Genomic DNA, 16265 nt, shown 5'->3' on the forward strand with positions numbered 1-16265 from the left:
CCCCCCGCGCCGTCAGGTACCGCCGCGGGCCGCGCGCGCGGGCCCGGCCGCGCCCCATTGGCCAGCGGGGGCAGCGCGCGCTCGGCGGCTCGGGGCGGTTCGGGCGCCCTCGGAAACCGCCGGACGGGCCCGAACGCGCTCGGCTCAGCACCCGCCGGGACCCCTCACCCCGGGACCCCTCACCCCGGGGCACGGGCTCGGCCCCCCCGGGCCCGGCTCTCCCGGGCCCGCGCATGGAGCACAACGACGGCGAGCCGGCGGCCGCACGGCTCGGCTTGGCCGCGGGGCCCGGGCAGCAGCAGCAGGAGCCGCCGCGAGCGGCCGAGGGGGAGGCGGAGCCCGAGGAGGAGGAGGAGGCGGTGACGGTGATGGCGGCAGACGCCGAGCACATCGAGATGGGAGCGCCGACGATGCCCAGCGCCGACGAGGCCGCCGCCGCCGCCGCCTTCGCAGGTCAGGGCGGGCAGCGCTCCCTCGGCCCGCCCGGGGCTCCCTCACGGCCCCTCGGGGAGCGCCCCCGCCCTGGGCACGGCCCACGCTCCGCCCTCACACGCGGGGCGGGAGCTCCTGCAGTCACATTGTCCGTGTCCCGTTACAAAGTGCCCCAAACACGCAGGGCTCCGCAGCCGAGCTGCGGTACCACAACATCCCAGAACCCCCGTGCCCGGCTGGGCGTCTCCGCCTCAGCTACGGCTGTTTTTTCACTCTCGCCGCACATGAAAACCCTGAGATTTTAGCCAGGCTGAACGTCACAGAGACGTTTGGCTGTGAGTTTGGGCAGTTTCTAGCGGGTAATGACACCCTGGCTATTAACACATGGCAAAGGGACAGGACAGTCAGTTGTTCACTTTATCCTGGCGTTTGCCAGTCACCCCTCTTTTCATTAAAAGCAGCACACCTGGGGGTGTTCCAAGTACAGATACGATATTCATTTTTCCTTTAGTTCATCACATGCTCATAGCAACTGTCACTGCCTCGAGGTTAAAGCCAATTCAACCCAAAGCTTAATAAAAATCACGATGACTGTGTTTATAACAACTTACGGGTGTCGTGAAAAATAAAATTAATTTAGAATAGGAAGGAAGAAGGAAGTGTAATTACATTTATTTGGTGTTTTAGCTGTTTATGAGGCTCTCTGGATGCAGCCAAATATTAAATTAATGCCTGTTTTACGTTGCAGAAGTCACCACAGTGACAGTAGCCAACGTGGGGGCCTCTGCAGACAATGTTTTCACCACGTCTGTGGCCAATGCAGCTTCAATTTCAGGACACGTGTTGGTAAGTCTGTCTGGCCTTTCATCTGAGGGCCTTGGCAAAGTCTCACTTGCTCAGTGTAAATACAGACTGTAGTAAGGTCAAACATCTGTTTTTATTGCACTATACAGGCTTTAAGCCACAAACCCACTAGCTGGGGGACATGCAGTTTTTTATTCATTATTTTTTTTGCCTTTCCACCCTCATCTACTCATTCTGTAATGGAACTGGTGACCTGGAACATGAAACATTTGAATTTGCTTGGCTGAAACCTCCAAAATTAACCTAATAACTGCCATACTGATTGCAGTTTTAGGGTACCCTTGGGGGATACTGAAATCTATTGGTGTTTAACCCTTTTAATCAGTTTAAACTCTTAATTCCTTCTGTAGTCTGGGAGAACAGCCCTCCAGATTGGGGACAGCTTGAACCCTGAGAAGGCCACTCTGATCGTGGTGCACACGGACGGGAGCATCGTGGAAACCACCGGGATCAAGGGGCCTTCGGCACCTCTCACACCAGGTATGAGCCAATCTGCTCCTCAGGGGCCATTCTCTCAGGGGGAGGCCTTCTTCTCCACTTCCACTGTGTTTCTAGGATTTAAAAACGTGCAGAATATTGTAAGAATCGTTTGTCCCCACTTACAACCATCAAATTGTTTAGGTGGGAAAAGACCTTTAAGGTATGAAGACCTCGCACAGTTTTTCTTGGGAGTACAAGAATACTTACTATTTTTTTTTTTTTCCTGTCAGAAATGTATTTTATTTCCTCATCCTTTGCCCTAACCCTGGCAAAGAAGCAGCTTGAAAAATCTTGCCCTGCTGCTGGGCTTCCTGCACCCATCCCACCCCCGAGGGCACAGGAATCCTTTTAACGTGGACAATAAAAATACGAGTCTCCCAGTTGTGCACGTGGGTTTGTTTTAAAGGGTCCTGGAATACATTTTTTATCTCCATTCAGACCACTTGCCGATATTTTAGTGTCTCCATCCGCTGGGGTTTTGTTCAGGGCTGCTTGGCAGTTTCCTTGCTGCCCACAAGGTGGCACGAACTCCTCGCAGGATCGGCCCTGGGAAGGGGAAGATCCAGCCAGCTCCTTGTACCACGGCTTACAGGTGGTGTAAGTAAGGGTCAGGGTATAACCTCAGCGTTTATTTCCTGTCAGAGCCTGTTTCCTCTGGTGCAGTTTGCCGAATTTTCAGTCCTTTTCAGTTCCTTCAAGACGAATTTTTTGTGGTGCACCTTTGTGAGGATGTTCCAGCTGCTCCAGTCCCCTGGGCCCAGCTGTGAGATGGAACAGCCACTCTTCTTTTTGGTTGCTGTCACCTTTCTTTTCTCTTTTCTCCAAGGACCCCAGTCTCCTCCTACCCCGTTAACAACTGTCCAAGGGAAAACTGGGACCAAGTACAACTGGGACCCGTCTGTGTACGAGAACGAGCTCCCGGTGAGGTGCCGCAATATCAGTGGCATTCTGTTCAAAAACAGGCTCGGCTCAGGTAACTACGGCCTGGGGGAGGAGTGGGACAGCTCCTTCTACACTCTTCTTTTCATCAGACTCTTCTTAAGGGCTGACTGTGAGGGGGGAAAAAAAAAAAAAAGACAGTTTCCAAGCCAGCCCAGTGCCTTTTGATATTATTGTTCTCGTCTGTTTTGCTCGTTCTTCAGAGGCTTTTTAACTTTTTCTTAAATCCGTGGGGATCCAGGCTGCCATGCAGTGAGTGTCCTCAGTAACAGGCCAACTCCTCTAACGTTTTTTTTTCATCTGAGGAGTAGACTTGTGTTTGTACAAAGCTCTAAAGAATCCCTGCTGGAATGAAAATGGAGGATTTGTCTCCTCACGGGGCTCCTGAGCTCCTCCTCTTCTCTCTTATCCTTGTGGGGAAGCTGGAGAAGCAGCAGCCTGGCTGCCCAGCACAGCACTTGCTTCTTGGACAGAGAGTTTTCTTCATCACCAGAAAGACCAGAAATTTAAGTGTAAATTAAGAATAGGCTTAAATTCATGGTGTTTATGCAAGAAAGACTTTTCCTTCTTGTGGAGGAGCAGTTTTTGCAGCCCTTTGAGGCGCAGAGTTGGAGCTCTCTAAACATGCCCAGTCATTGTCACAGCCACAGCAGTAATTGGACGTGGTTGTCCCAGGGTGAAGGGAAGCAGCAGACGGGCACATTTGGTGATGGCTGTGGATTAACTGCTATTTTGTCCAGCAATTTCCCTATTTCCTTCTTCAGGGAAGTGGCAAAATGACCCCTGAGCTGCACTAACAGTGTGTTTTGCTGCTTTGTCTCAGGGGGCCGTGGCAGGTGCATCAAGCAGGGGGACAACTGGTACAGCCCCACCGAGTTCGAGGCCATGGCGGGCCGAGCCAGCAGCAAGGACTGGAAGAGGAGCATCCGCTACGCCGGGCGGCCCCTGCAGTGCCTTATCCATGTAAGGCTCCCTGGGCTCCCTCCCTCCTGCAGGAAGGGGCTGGCTGGGCCAGGGGCTGCCTCTGCTGGCACCGGGAGCCACGCCAGGTCTGGTGGGGAGTCAGTGACCTGAGGGGAGTTTTTTCTAGACGCGTCAGAAATAGCACACTGGGGATCTTGCTTGTGCTGGAAAGGGGCTGGAGGTTCTGCGGGGTGAAGCCCAGCCTTGAGATCTGTCACAGGAATTGAGCTCTCACTGTGATATCTCCATTCTGTTTGCCTGACACCCACATTCTTCACTTGCACCATTTATTGAGTATGTGGATCCTTTATTTCCTGCAGTACTCCTGCATTGCCATCAGGCTGACAGGTGATTTCTACCTGGGCAGGAATAAAGCCACAGATTCACATACCCTGGCCTTTTGGTGTGGAAATGGTTTGGTTTTCCTTTGTTCTCCCCCAGCTCTCACCCCGTGGCTGCGGTGTGAGGAACTGGCCTCTGTTACTGCAGAGGGTCCAGGAGGGAGGGAGTACCTCTCCCTGGGAGCCATCCAGCTGTTTTGGGAGAACACAGGTGTGTTCTTGGTGATTTTGGTGACTCCAGTGCTGAGCTGGTCACTTCTCATTCCAGGATGGGATTTTAAATCCTCACGCTGCCTCCTGTACTTGTGCCGCTTGCTGCGACGACATGACACTGGTGAGTGGGAGGTTTTGCATCCATCAGTTTATAAACTAATTAGTTGAGTTTGAAAAATTAACTGCTCATGATGCTGCCACAGCCCTTGGCGAGCAGGTCATGAGCACCCTGGGAATGGGCACAAGTGCTTTGTCCCTGCTCTGTGGAGAAAGGAGATAAGGAACTGCTGGAGCTACTGTGGAGCAGCCTCAGTAAAACTGGAGCATAGTTAGTGCTTTTTTCTTTTTTTTTTTTTCCCTCCTTTTCTAAATAATATATTTATGTAAAATGCCTTTTGGGAATGCCAATACTATTTGTGATTTCTTGACTCAAATTTCACGATGTTTTGAGTTGGAAAAATATTTTTGTAAGGAAGTAACATAATACTCTTATGATGGTGCTGTATTTTCATCTCAAAACTGCTTGGGGTTCTTGGTTGGTTTGTTTGGAGTTTGGTTTTTTTGCTTGTTTGTTTCAAAAAATGAGGTTAAAATCCTGAAAGCAGAAGGCTTTAACTTGACTTGATGTTTTGCATTTCTTTTCTGCTATGAGCTGACTGATTTCCTTGTTTCCAAGCCTGGAACTGCTTCCTCTCTTCTCCTCACTCTTGTTCTCTTCTCTTCTCTTCCACCACCTCGACCAGCAGTCCATTATTTGCCCAGTTCTGCTCCTTAAAAAATAGTTGGAAGAGGCTGGATTTGTGCCTCTTCAGCTGGAAGGAGCTGACTTTAACTTTTTTTCCCCAAGTTCTTTTGGTTTGGAGAATTGTAAGTTCTTTGGTCAATTGTTGCCAACCACACGTCATCCATGAGGATCTGTGCTGCTGTTCCTGGAAAGAGGAGGGTAAACCCAATGTCTCCGAAGAGGTGCCTCAGTTAATGCCTTCTCTTTTTTGCTTTTCTTCTTCTTTTTGTTGTGCTCTGCCCAGAGTGGCCCCATTCGACTCTTTGTGCCGTATAAAAGGCGGAAAAAGGAAAATGAAATGCCTGCAACTCCAGTGAAGAAGAATTGCTCCAAAAACATCACTCTGCTTCCTGCCACAGCCGCAACCACGTGTAGGTTCTTTTCTCCTGCTGAAAATTGCTTCCCTTCCTTGGTGAGAAATTGCCACACTAGGTATTTTATGTCTGTTAGAGGCCCCTTGGAACTGTCCAGCTGAGAAAAATGTCCCTTTTTTTTGGCCATATCCTTTTCATTGGACAGTTTTATTGGTTCAGTGTCACTTCCCATTTTATAGAAAGTAGCACAGTGTTGTCACATCTGGACACAAGCTGAGTAGGAAAAAGTACAGCTCTAGACCTCCAGGAAACTCGGGTTTAAGCATCATCACATCTTTGTGCAGTGAACAGGAGGTTTTATATTTTGTGCTGAAAGAGCTTTGGATTTTGCCCCATTCCTGGAAGTGTTCCAGGCCAGGTTGGATGGGGAAGGTGAAAGGTGTCCCTGCCCATGGCAGGGGATGGAACAAGATGTGCTTGAAGGTCCCTTCCAACCCAAACCATCCCAGGATTCTGTGATTCCATGGTTATATTCCCCCCTGTACCTGCTCTCAGCCCAGCAGTGTGGGGGGAATTGTGGAGTCCTGGCCTTGATCCACAGTGGGTTTCAAGTAGATTTTTCACAAATAACAGTTGGGAAATTTCCTGTTGGAATTAGGTTGTGGGGAAGGCTGGCCCTTTTCTGCTCTGCCAGAAATCCCCATTCCATCCCCTGAGCTGCTCTGTGTCCTTCAGAAGCTGGAGTAAGATTTGTGCTATTCCTTGCAATACATAGAAACAAAGGCTGGAAGCAGCTGGGATGAGGTGCCCAGCCTGAAAGCCGCTAATGAAGGAGGCAGAAGGTGGTGCTTTCATCTGCACGTCCCTCTCCAGCACCCAGCACACACTTTGTTACTGGTTTAATTGGCAAACCATCTGTGTGAGAGCAGAAATTAATGTGCAAGCTCATCCAGCTCACACATTCCCAGTCACATCCATGTGTCCTCCTGCCCTCGGTGCTCTGGCATCATCTGGGCTGTAACAGTACAGTGCAAAGTGAATCCAGGAGGAAGCAGCAGGAATCCAAAAATAGGAACAAAAAAGTAAGGTTAGATCATCAACAACAGTAGGAGGAGAAACACACAAGGGTTCTGCAGAGTTGTTTTGTGGGTTTGGTTTTTTTAATCCCCAGATGTGTTTAATCTGTACTGGTTTGTTAAGTGAGGTGCTGTGAGGCTGCACATTCCCTTGTGCTGGCACTGGGAGAGACAACTGCTCATTTTGGGGGCCACATACTTTACCAGCCATGGATTTGTAGTCACAATATCTGAAAACTGAATTATTGTTTGGGAAAAGATCCTTCTGGCAGAGCAGTGTGCCATGGCACCAGCCCATCGCCAGTTAATGGTGCCAGGTAATTAGTGCTGTTTAAAAAGGGTTTTTAATATTCTGGAGCTGCTCAGGTATAATCATCCAAAAGGATTTTGTGCCTTGTTACTTGCACATTCTGTCACTGTGTGTAGATAAACAGCTAAAATTGTCCAGCTGTTGTGAAATTAGTTGTTATCCACAGGTTTTTATGTTGATTTAAGTAGCAAGAATCACTCTTGCTAAGATTGTCATAAATTAGGATCAGCCAGAAACTGATGGGGTTTGTGGCCTCACTGAACCTTTATGAGAGTTGTTAAGTTATGGCTCATAAAATAATTGAAAATGTGGTGATTTGAGAGGTGTTATGTTGTAAATTAATGTTCCAGCCTTGTACCCCCAGAGAATAACCTGGAAGGACAGCAGAGCCTTCAGAAATCCACCAGGGCTTTTATTCCCATTTCCAACTGCGCTGGTCGTAGGTGTGATCCAAACTGGGTTATCACAGGCCAGTGAGTCCCCTGACTCTGGATGGTGCAGCACAGGGATATCAACAGCTGGTGCAGCTGTGGGCCCTGCCCTGAGTGTGAATGATGAGAGTGCTTTAATATTTCCAGTCACCGTGACTCCCTCTGGACAGATCACGACCTCGGGGGCGCTGACCTTCGACCGCGCGTCCACCGTGGAGGCCACGGCCATCATCTCGGAGAGCCCGGCCCAGGGGGACGTCTTCACGGGGGCCACGGGTGAGAGCCAGGGCTTTGTGTCCTGGGCAGCCGTGGGAAGGGGCAGGAGGGGGCTGGTTTATGTTCCTCTCGGTGCCAGAAGAAATCAAAGTATAAATGCAAGACGTACGTTTCAGTTATTGCAGTTTGAGTCGTGCTTCGGGGCGTCGGCTCTGTTGAGGGAATGATTCTGCTCCAAGAACGGGAGTTTGGAGCTCTGGGATTGTTGTGGATATGTAGATGTGTGGGAGGGAACCAGGGAACCTGTGGCTCTAAAACTAAACCTGTTGGAATGAAGACCAGGCTGCCTTGTTTGCTCACTGTGTGAGATCGTGCTGCCATATCTCATTTCCAACTCTTGGGAATTACCACAGAGTGTAGGAACTTGTATAAAATGTAAAAACAGGGGGATGAAAGCAGTGTGAGAAACACCTGCCAGGTGTGTCAGACAGTGATTCCCAACATCCTTGTCCTCCTGCAGTTCAGGACACCAACGTCCAGCAGCCTTGCCGGGTGTCCCATCCAGAGCCTCACTATCCCAGTTACCAGGACAACTGCCAGATCTCCCCTTTCCCCGAGGCTGCGCTGCCGACGTCTCACCCCAAAATCGGTACGTTTGCTGTCAGCAGGTGAGACACTTCACTGGGCTTGACTTTCCTCTGGTCCTTCTCAGCAAAGGTAAAGACTGAGGCAGGAAATTAAACTTGGCTCTGTTTCGCTTGTGAGTTTTACAGTTATTAGGATTTAGACAAGCAGATTTCCCCTCTGTGGGGAGTTTTTCACTCCTTATGGAGAACTTTGATGTGTTGGTTTCTACCAGAGGAGGCTGCTGTGATCCTGCTGCCTGCATCATCTTGCACTCCCTGCCTTTCCTAAGGCTCTTGCTTCCAGGCTTTTGTCCCTGTTGGGCACTGTGGCTCAGTGGCTCAACATTGATTTACTGTTTGATCTGAGGAGACCAACCCCTTCAAAATGCACAGAAGCTTTTCTAGACATTCTCCCATGTCTTTATTACTCCAGGGGTACTTGCTGGAGGTAGTTTTGGGCAGGTTTGGTGTCAATTTTCCATCCCCTCTGAATGACTTTTATTTGTTTGCTCAGAGCAGCACAGCGTGTTCCTGCTGTCCAGAGTCACATCTTGTTGGGTTTAAGACTTAGATCTTGATGTTACTAATTAAACACTGATTGTTTTTTCACCGGTGAATACTTTCTCTTGCTCCTGTACCTGTCCCAGAATGAGAAATCAGAAGTAATTCCTGTGTGATATGTTATCAAATGCCACACTGGGACAAATATTGTGCTGGAAATGGAGAGTGGAAAAGGCTCTTCTGCAAACAGACACTGATAAAAAAGACCCGTTTATCTCATACTCATATCTAAGTGCAAATAGTTCCACACCCCTCATGTGCAGATTGATTGAAATTACTGTTTTAATTAAGGGCATTTGCCATGAAATGTCTGTGTACCTGTGTGGGGAGCTGGCAAGGAAAGGTCACACACCTGACAGTGACCTACCTGGGGCTTGGGGCTTGTTCTCTCCGTCCGGATCAGTGTTGGATTCTGCCAGCTTTTACTGCTTCCATGAACAACTACCAGGTGGGAGGTGAAAAGGGTTAAAAAGGGCTAAATTAGTCATTGCCTTGTAAGTTACTCAGTGTTCAGTGCTGTGTTGCAAGAAGGCTGGTTTGTCTGCAGATGCTTTTCTAAGGAGAGGGTCGCTGCCAGTGGAACTGCTGGAATGGCAGCCGGGAGCAGGAAGGTGTGTTCAGGGCACTACTTACCTGTGCCTCTGAAGTAAATGACACTGAAGTGACTTTCAGACACTTGAGCCCCTCTACATTTTGTTCAAGAACTCCCTGTTCAGTAAATTTCTGAACTCTGGTTCCAAGGAACAACATCTGGCTCCAATGATGGTCCCTTTTAGTGAGAACACTGGTCAGAGATCCACCAGTGGCAGCGGTGCTGGTGCTCCCTGGTCTGAGAGACACTGTCACTGCTTTATCTTCAGTACCATCAGCACTGGGAGAGCTGCAGGACCAGCTGCCTGCCAGACTGGGGGGGAGATTTTGGGGTGATAACTCTGCACAGCCCCAAAGTTGGTGGTACCTTCCTTTTTCTAGTAAACAATTTAGTGAGGAATGTGGAGGTCAGGTGTTGGTAGATGTGAATGTCTTGGACTGAATTTTATGGCAGATGGTGAGTATTTACTGCTCAAGTTATATTTTGGAAAAGTAAAGCCAGTAAAGCCAGATAACATTTCTTCCTGGAATGTTACCTAAGCTGAGCTTACACTGTGTATCGTGGAGTTCCTGGATCTGGATTTAGTTTCCTCATTCCATGATCTCCCAGCGTACATGCAAACCTTATGTTGGGAAAAGGAGCTGTTTTAGTGACACTGCTGTGTTTTTAAAGGAGTCCCCAGCCCATGGGTTTGGGAAGTGCATGTTTGGAGTACACTCACTTTGAGGTGGTGGTGACTGTCGGGTTTATTCCAGTGTCGGGCCAGGGTTATGGTCCAGGTCAGGATTCAGAAGCTCAGGGAGTGCAAATGTGGATCAGTGCCTGAGTTTTGTGGATTTGCAGCCTGAGAATGGACGTCTGGGTAGGGACACTGGGATACTCCTGTAAAGTGCTGGGTCACTGAGTGACTTACTGTAACCTTTCCTAGCCATGGAGGAGGGAAACGTTGTTGCCAGTGGTGGAGTCCCTGGGAATGCTGCTTTCACCACTTAATTGTGCTTGGCCACAGCACTGCTGGGAGGTGTTAAAACCCTTCCCAGAGCAAACGGGGGGTCATGAGGAGGTGTTCTTGTCCTGGGGGTTTGAGAGTGCCCAAGGGCTTGTTCTGCACAGACCTGCACTTTGGGTTGCAGGAGGAAAGCTCTGTTTAGCAAAACCTTCCCAGACTGGAAATTCCACAGACCGTATTTTAAAAAAGAAACTGAACAACACAGAAAAAAAAAAAACCAACACTCCTCCAACCCCCTGCTTTCTGGCAATGAAACCCCCTAACTGTGTCTCTGTTGTTGTTTGCTTTGTCCCCAGTGTTAACCTCTCTCCCCGCCCTGGCCGTGCCCCCCACGACCCCCACCAAGGCCATGTCGCCGTCGGTGGTGAACGGGCTGGAGGTGACGGAGCAGCGGAGCTGGCTCTACCTGGAGGAGATGGTCAACTCCCTGCTCAGCACCGCCCAGCAGCTGAAGAGCCTGATCGAGCAGGCCAAGCAGGCCAGCTCCTCCTTCCGAGAGGCCGCCGTCACACAGGCCAAGATCCAGGCGGACGTGGAGAGGAAGGAGGTAACTGCGCCAGGGGCACCTCTGGGGCTGAGGGATGGGCAGAGCAGCTCCTGCCTGGAACAGTGGCAGCCCTTAGAAATTGTTTCTCCAGGCCTGGAGAGCAGTGTTAGTTAGCAAGAGAAATCTTTCTGAGTTGTTTGTGTCCTGGGGAAAGGAATGGCGAGCTCGGGGATTCCAGGAGCTGTGGGCAGCAGGCTGGTTGTGCACACTGGTGTCACGATGCTGAGCTCTCCCATCAACTCTCCATAAATTTATGAGTGTGGGCACCAAATCCTTGTCTGGGAAAGCTGTTAGGATCCTCTGAGTAAAGTTGCCCTTGTGTTACTTAGAAGTTGTGGGGAATGACGTCCTGAAAGAAAAGCAAACCGTGAGCGCTTCAGCTCCATGTTTATATGAACTTCCAAAATGCGTCAGGGTATTGCAAAAATTGAAAATACTGAGATATTTGTAAGGTTGTTCTGAATTGCAGCATGTTGTGTGGGATTAGTTAAATACAACTGCTCTGGCAGAACTTCTTGTGGCTGTTAAGAAACAGTTCTCCACACTGAGTATCTGATCCTTTGGTTACTATCCCACTGATGGCTTTACTGCGTTTTTTGGTAAGGGAGAGACATTTAGGAAAAGGGGCAACAAAGGCTCTCTGTGTCTTGCAAAAGATATTTGACATTTGTAGGTCAAGCCCAAAATGAACAGATTAAAGACAGGACTGACACAGGGGCCTCTGTGCTTGAGCAATGGAATTTTTTTGAGTGTGCATTAAGCCATTGTTTATATCAGATAAACTTTAGGATGGGGAGAATACCCCAACTTGCTAAATTCTGTGCCAGAATTGCTGGGGGATAATAAAGATATTCAGGAAATGTGTTAAGTGGATATTCTGTATAAATTGAAGAGAATCAGTGTTGAAGCCTGACGAGTGTTTTAATTGGAATAGCCCTTGGCAAAGCAGTGATGGCTCCAGAGCACTCATTTGAAAGCAAGGTGGAAGATTAAGTCAGCAAACAGCTGGGGCATCTGAATTGGATTTCAGAAAGATTAAACCAATTCAGGGCTGGAGAGTGTGAAATGAACTGAAAAGGGTCGGGCACTTAAGACATGTGGCTCTGGTCAGCAAACAGAGGCTTGTGTCCTCCAAAGGAGCCGGGAAACAGTTGGGAATTGTTGGTTATCGGTTTTCTGGAGCTGTTTTTGTGAGACGGCTGGATGTGTCTGGCTTGATCCTCTCTCTTATCACACCTTTTCCTCCTCTGTGGTTTGTGCATGGCTGGAATTGCCTTGTCAGATCAGGCAGAACCCAACCCCACCCTCGCAGGCCACAGCAAGAGGTTTCCCTGCCGCCACCTCCGTCTGCCTGGAGCTTTTTAACTCAGTTTGTGTCATGGTAACATAGAGGTTTTGAAGGTCGTGGTTTCACAGGAGAATAAATACTGTGCTGTCGGGTCATACACTTGTAAATTAAGCCTTTAATCTCCTTATATGTTGGGTCAAACTCCTGGGTGAACCTGCTTTGCCTGGAGGTGGGAGTTCAGATTTTTTTGGACTTTTTAACTGTTCCCAATACGTTTAGGCCAGGGTTAGCACATAGTCCATTTGGGATTGGGTTTGGATTTCACTGGTTTGGGATTCCTGTCCCCCCTTGCTGAGCATGGCAAGGCAACCCCTCACATCACACTCCAGCTGGGAAATGACACGTCTGCTGTGTCTTCCTTGCAGCAATACCAGAGCCAGTTATTCCAACAAACAGAGGATGTGGATGGGAAAACAGAAATCATCATCAAGGTAAGCTGGGGACGTCTCGTGTGTTGCAGAGTCTTTTGGTCTTTGCCTCGCTCCGTTTCAGTTTGTCATTGCCACAGAATCCTGTGCTGGCACAGATCTGAGCCTTCCCGTTGCTCCAAGCAGTGCCTTCTCTTTCCCAAGCCTTCCAGGTTTCCACACCCCTCCGTTGTCACCCAGCCAGGTTCCTGAGTCTCACTCACCTCTGAGTGGTGGTGCTGCAGCTCTGCTGGGTGGCTGTCACTGAGCTCTGGCAGGAAGGGAACTTGCTTCCTCTCTGTCCTGTGAGCTGGTTTTCATAACTCCACAATTCCCTCTGGCTTTTGAAATGGGAGTTAGTTCAGGACCCATGACTGAAGCCCTCAGAGCTGTGTGTGTTACTCAGTTGTCCCTCAGATCTCCAGGTACCACTGCACACACACACAGTGTGTTTCCCACGTTTTCCAGCACCTGTACAGGTGACAAACAGCCCCAGTCAAGTGTCCCCTCGGGACAGGCTTTGCAAGTCCCAGCTTGCAGCTTTAAGCCATTTCTGATGTCTCAAGTCCCTGGCTGTACATCAGGAGCACAAACACAGTTCAGTCACACCAGCTGTTCACTGCAGGTACATGGAAGGTGTGAGCAGGGGGTATGATGAGTGGGGTGTTAATCAGGACACCGATTTGGGGGTGCTTGTGCTCAAAGGAGAAAAGGAGCCTGAGGAACTCAGGATACTTTCACAGCCCAGCAACGCTTCCTGCCACTGCTGCTCCAAGTGCTAATGATTTGTCAGGAGTTTAATGAGCTGGAAGCTGGAATGCTCTGTGAAGTGCTTATTTGGTGGCAGTTCAATGATGTTTCCACCTAAATATACAGGTTATGTTAATTGATGTCACTGAGGTAAGATTAAAGTGATAGACACAAAAGCATCCCCTAAAAAGCAGGTGTGATTTTTCTCCCGTGTATCCTCTCTCACCTTGCTTCTGGATTTAAATCCTTGCTCCTGTTAGAGCCTTCTTCATTTGACTCCTTTTTCCCTGTTGGGACAGTCCTTATGCAGTCATGCTGCTGACTGGCAAAGTAACAAATCCCTTGTTCCTCTCTAAAACCAAGGAATGATTAAGCTGAGGAGTCCCATCCTTATTCCTACCCCTGTTGTTCTTCCTCAGACCCTCTCTCTGACATACACGGTATTCTAAACCCAACAAAGCCACCAATGAAATCTGCCTTAAACCTTTCAGTTTGGGATAAACTCAGAGTTTGGCTGTGAACAGCCTGTGCACGGCCTGACGTGGCTGTTTGGGATACACCTGCCCTTGGGATACACCCAGCTCCTGCTGAAGCCTGCAGCTACCTGACCCCTATGGAGGGAGGTATCCCTGAGGTAGTGGGGTTGGATTTCCATGACCACTCAGTGTCCCACCCATGGTTTTGAAGGGTTTCCTGCCCGATAGAAAGGAAACCAGAGGTGCATTCCGTTTTCCAAAGTGATCCCTGCTACAGCAGCAGGAGAGCAGGTCTCTCAGGGCGTATCCACCAGCCACTGGGCCTGTTTTGCGTTGATGTGCTGATGTATTTTGGGAAGCAGGTGCTTTCCCACTGCTCCCACATTGCAGCAGGTCACAGCCCCTCGGTGACCTCGCTGGGGTGGCTCCGTGTGACACGGTCACTCTCTGTCCCTTCCCACAGCAATCCTGTGTCAACTGCGGGCGGGAGGCCACCAACGAGTGCACGGGGTGCCACAAAGTCAACTACTGCTCCACATTCTGCCAGCGGAAGGTATGGCATGCCTGGGAGTCGGGATCCAGTTCCCTGGAGAGGGCTGTGGGACCCTAGGGAGAGTCACCTGATGGAGCAGAGCCGGGCAGCCAGCGCAGAATCCTGCGTGGGTCAAGCATTCCAAACCCCCTGCCAGTGGGATCACCAGCAGGGCTGTAGTCATGGGGCAGGTCTGCAAGTCGGGACAGGGTTAAAAGGGTAGGGAAGGTCCCAGGGTTTGCACACACCTTCCCAAAGGTGATCAAAAAATCAAGGTAACATTCCGCTTAGTCCAGTTCCACCTCTAATATTGACCCAGCGTGTGGCTCCTTTCCCCTCCATCACTGGTCTGGTTTGTGGGGCATTGGAGACCTGCTGCTCCCACCTGTGCTGGAGAAAGCGCTTCCCACACAGTGGCTTTTCCAAGGGCCTGTTCCCTTCATGGCCTCGCCCTCTGCTCTCCCCTCGCAGGACTGGAAGGACCACCAGCACATCTGCGGCCAGTCGGCCACGGTGACGGTGCAGGGTGACGAGGTGCACGTCACGGACAGTGTCATGGAGAAGGTCACCGTGTGAGCAAACTACCTCCGCAGCCGTTCCCGGGCACGCGGGGCCGGCTGGATCGGGACCCGGCGGAACGGTCTGTCCTGTGCCAACGGCACTGTTCCCTCTAGCAGAATCGTTTTTGATTGGCTTTTTGATACTGTGACAGCGTTTGTCTACTCCCGAGCCCCTTTCATAACTTTGGATAATACAGAGACTGTGAAAACCTCATCTGGAACACCCCGCCCACACGCACACTGGGATCCCCCTTTGCCTTTGGGAGGCTTTGCCTTTGCCTGACTGGATCCTCCACCATGTGGATTACAGCAATCTCCTCATCTCTCTTGAGATTAATCTAAAGCAGGTGCTGCAAGGAGATGTGCCAGTATTTCCTCCTCCCGGGGCCTCCCTACCTCTTGTTTGAGAAGAGAAATGAACCTTTGGCTTATTTAATTGCCTTGACAGAGTCGGTACAAGTTCTTAGTTTGGCTTTGGAAGGATTTTTGTTTTTCCTGTGTTCCCTCTGTGCTAGGCAAATTTGGAACACGTTGGAGCTTCTGCATTTAAATACCATTGAAAAACAACACGTTGTTCAATAAAATGCAGTGAAAGCACGAGCGAGCCCAGCGGTTCCCTTTAATCCCCAGGGCAGCACTCGAGGGTGCAGGTACTTGCACAGGTGGGTGTGGTGGCAGGTACACGTGTGTCCATGTTCCCCTGTCTGCCTGGGAGGTGTTTGCTCCGCAGGGAAGCACAGCCTCATCCCACGGCGTGCCTGGAATGTCGCTCGTAGCATCCACCTGGCCAGAATCAGATCGGATGAAGCCCGAGGTGAGTGCACGTGGATATGGGGCTGTCCTGTCTCTGCCCCACAGGAGCTGCTGATTAGAGATGTGACCATTAGGGAGTTATTTGCTTTGTTCACTGCAACAAAATCATTCTAATTATTAATGTACTTCTTTAATAATTAAGCTGTTGTGGTTGGAGATTTTGGAGGACTCTTGGCAGGCGCGCAAACCTCTGGTTGGTGGTTTGGGTTTGTTTTTAGCTTCAGGCATAGCCCCTGTGAGGGGTCACTTGTCCTGGCTGGTTGTTCAGTTGAGGGGTCACAGTCCATCCCCCTGAGGGGTCACAGCCCCTGTGAGTGTCACTTGTCCTGGCTGTTGTTCACTCTGGTTTTGTGCTGGTGGATGAGGATGGTTGTTCAGCTGCTGCTCCAGGAAGGGTCAGCTGAACCACGGAGTGACCCAACCCAGCATCACACACACACTGTCGAAAGGAGAACATTCTGTCCAGAGCTACAGGAAAGTTAATAAGAGAGAAAAATGCAGTGGAAAAGACTTAAGTCGTAGACTGGAGGTCTCTGACAAATCCGTGGAAAGCCAAGCAGGAACTGAGGCAGGATGGGAACAGAAATTACCTGTGATACTCCTGGGAAGGAAAGAACAGGCAACTCCTTCCATTCCCACAGCAAAATGCCCACTCCTGCTTCCCAGAGTAATACTCAAGTA

The 16265-nt window shown here is 50.0% G+C and overlaps 1 protein-coding gene across 2 annotated transcripts; it reads left to right on the forward strand.

Annotated features, from left to right (window-relative positions):
- The first annotated feature begins 186 nt into the window (after nt 1–186).
- DEAF1 (DEAF1 transcription factor) lies at nt 187–15369 on the forward strand. Of its 2 annotated transcripts, none has more exons than XM_027662137.1 (13): nt 187–453; nt 1181–1278; nt 1647–1776; nt 2603–2749; nt 3539–3678; nt 4288–4353; nt 5261–5387; nt 7318–7423; nt 7884–8012; nt 10448–10698; nt 12412–12477; nt 14143–14232; nt 14683–15369. In XM_027662137.1, exons 1-13 carry the CDS (start codon nt 234–236, stop codon nt 14739–14741), a joined length of 1629 nt encoding a protein of 542 aa, XP_027517938.1. In that variant the 5' UTR covers nt 187–233; the 3' UTR covers nt 14742–15369. The 2 variants fall into 2 exon arrangements, with proteins under 2 accessions (XP_027517938.1, XP_027517937.1); XM_027662136.1 differs by having other exon boundaries at nt 188–453; nt 7295–7423.
- Nucleotides 15370–16265: the final 896 nt, after the last annotated feature.

This window comes from Corapipo altera, unplaced genomic scaffold, assembly GCF_003945725.1.
Source record: "Corapipo altera isolate COAL_440 unplaced genomic scaffold, ASM394572v1 RXGC01000072.1, whole genome shotgun sequence".
In the NCBI taxonomy this organism is placed as follows: domain Eukaryota; kingdom Metazoa; phylum Chordata; class Aves; order Passeriformes; family Pipridae; genus Corapipo; species Corapipo altera.

What these genes read in the sequence shown, in the direction of transcription:
- DEAF1 (XM_027662136.1), top strand. Translation starts at nt 234, where the DNA reads ATGGAGCACAACGACGGCGAGCCGGCGGCCGCACGGCTCGGCTTGGCC. An exon ending in CGCCGCCGCCGCCTTCGCAG is followed by an intron (nt 454 to 1,180) that starts GTCAGGGCGGGC and finishes TTTACGTTGCAG; the next exon opens with AAGTCACCACAGTGACAGTA. An exon ending in TGCCACAGCCGCAACCACGT is followed by an intron (nt 5,388 to 7,294) that starts GTAGGTTCTTTT and finishes TAATATTTCCAG; the next exon opens with TCACCGTGACTCCCTCTGGA.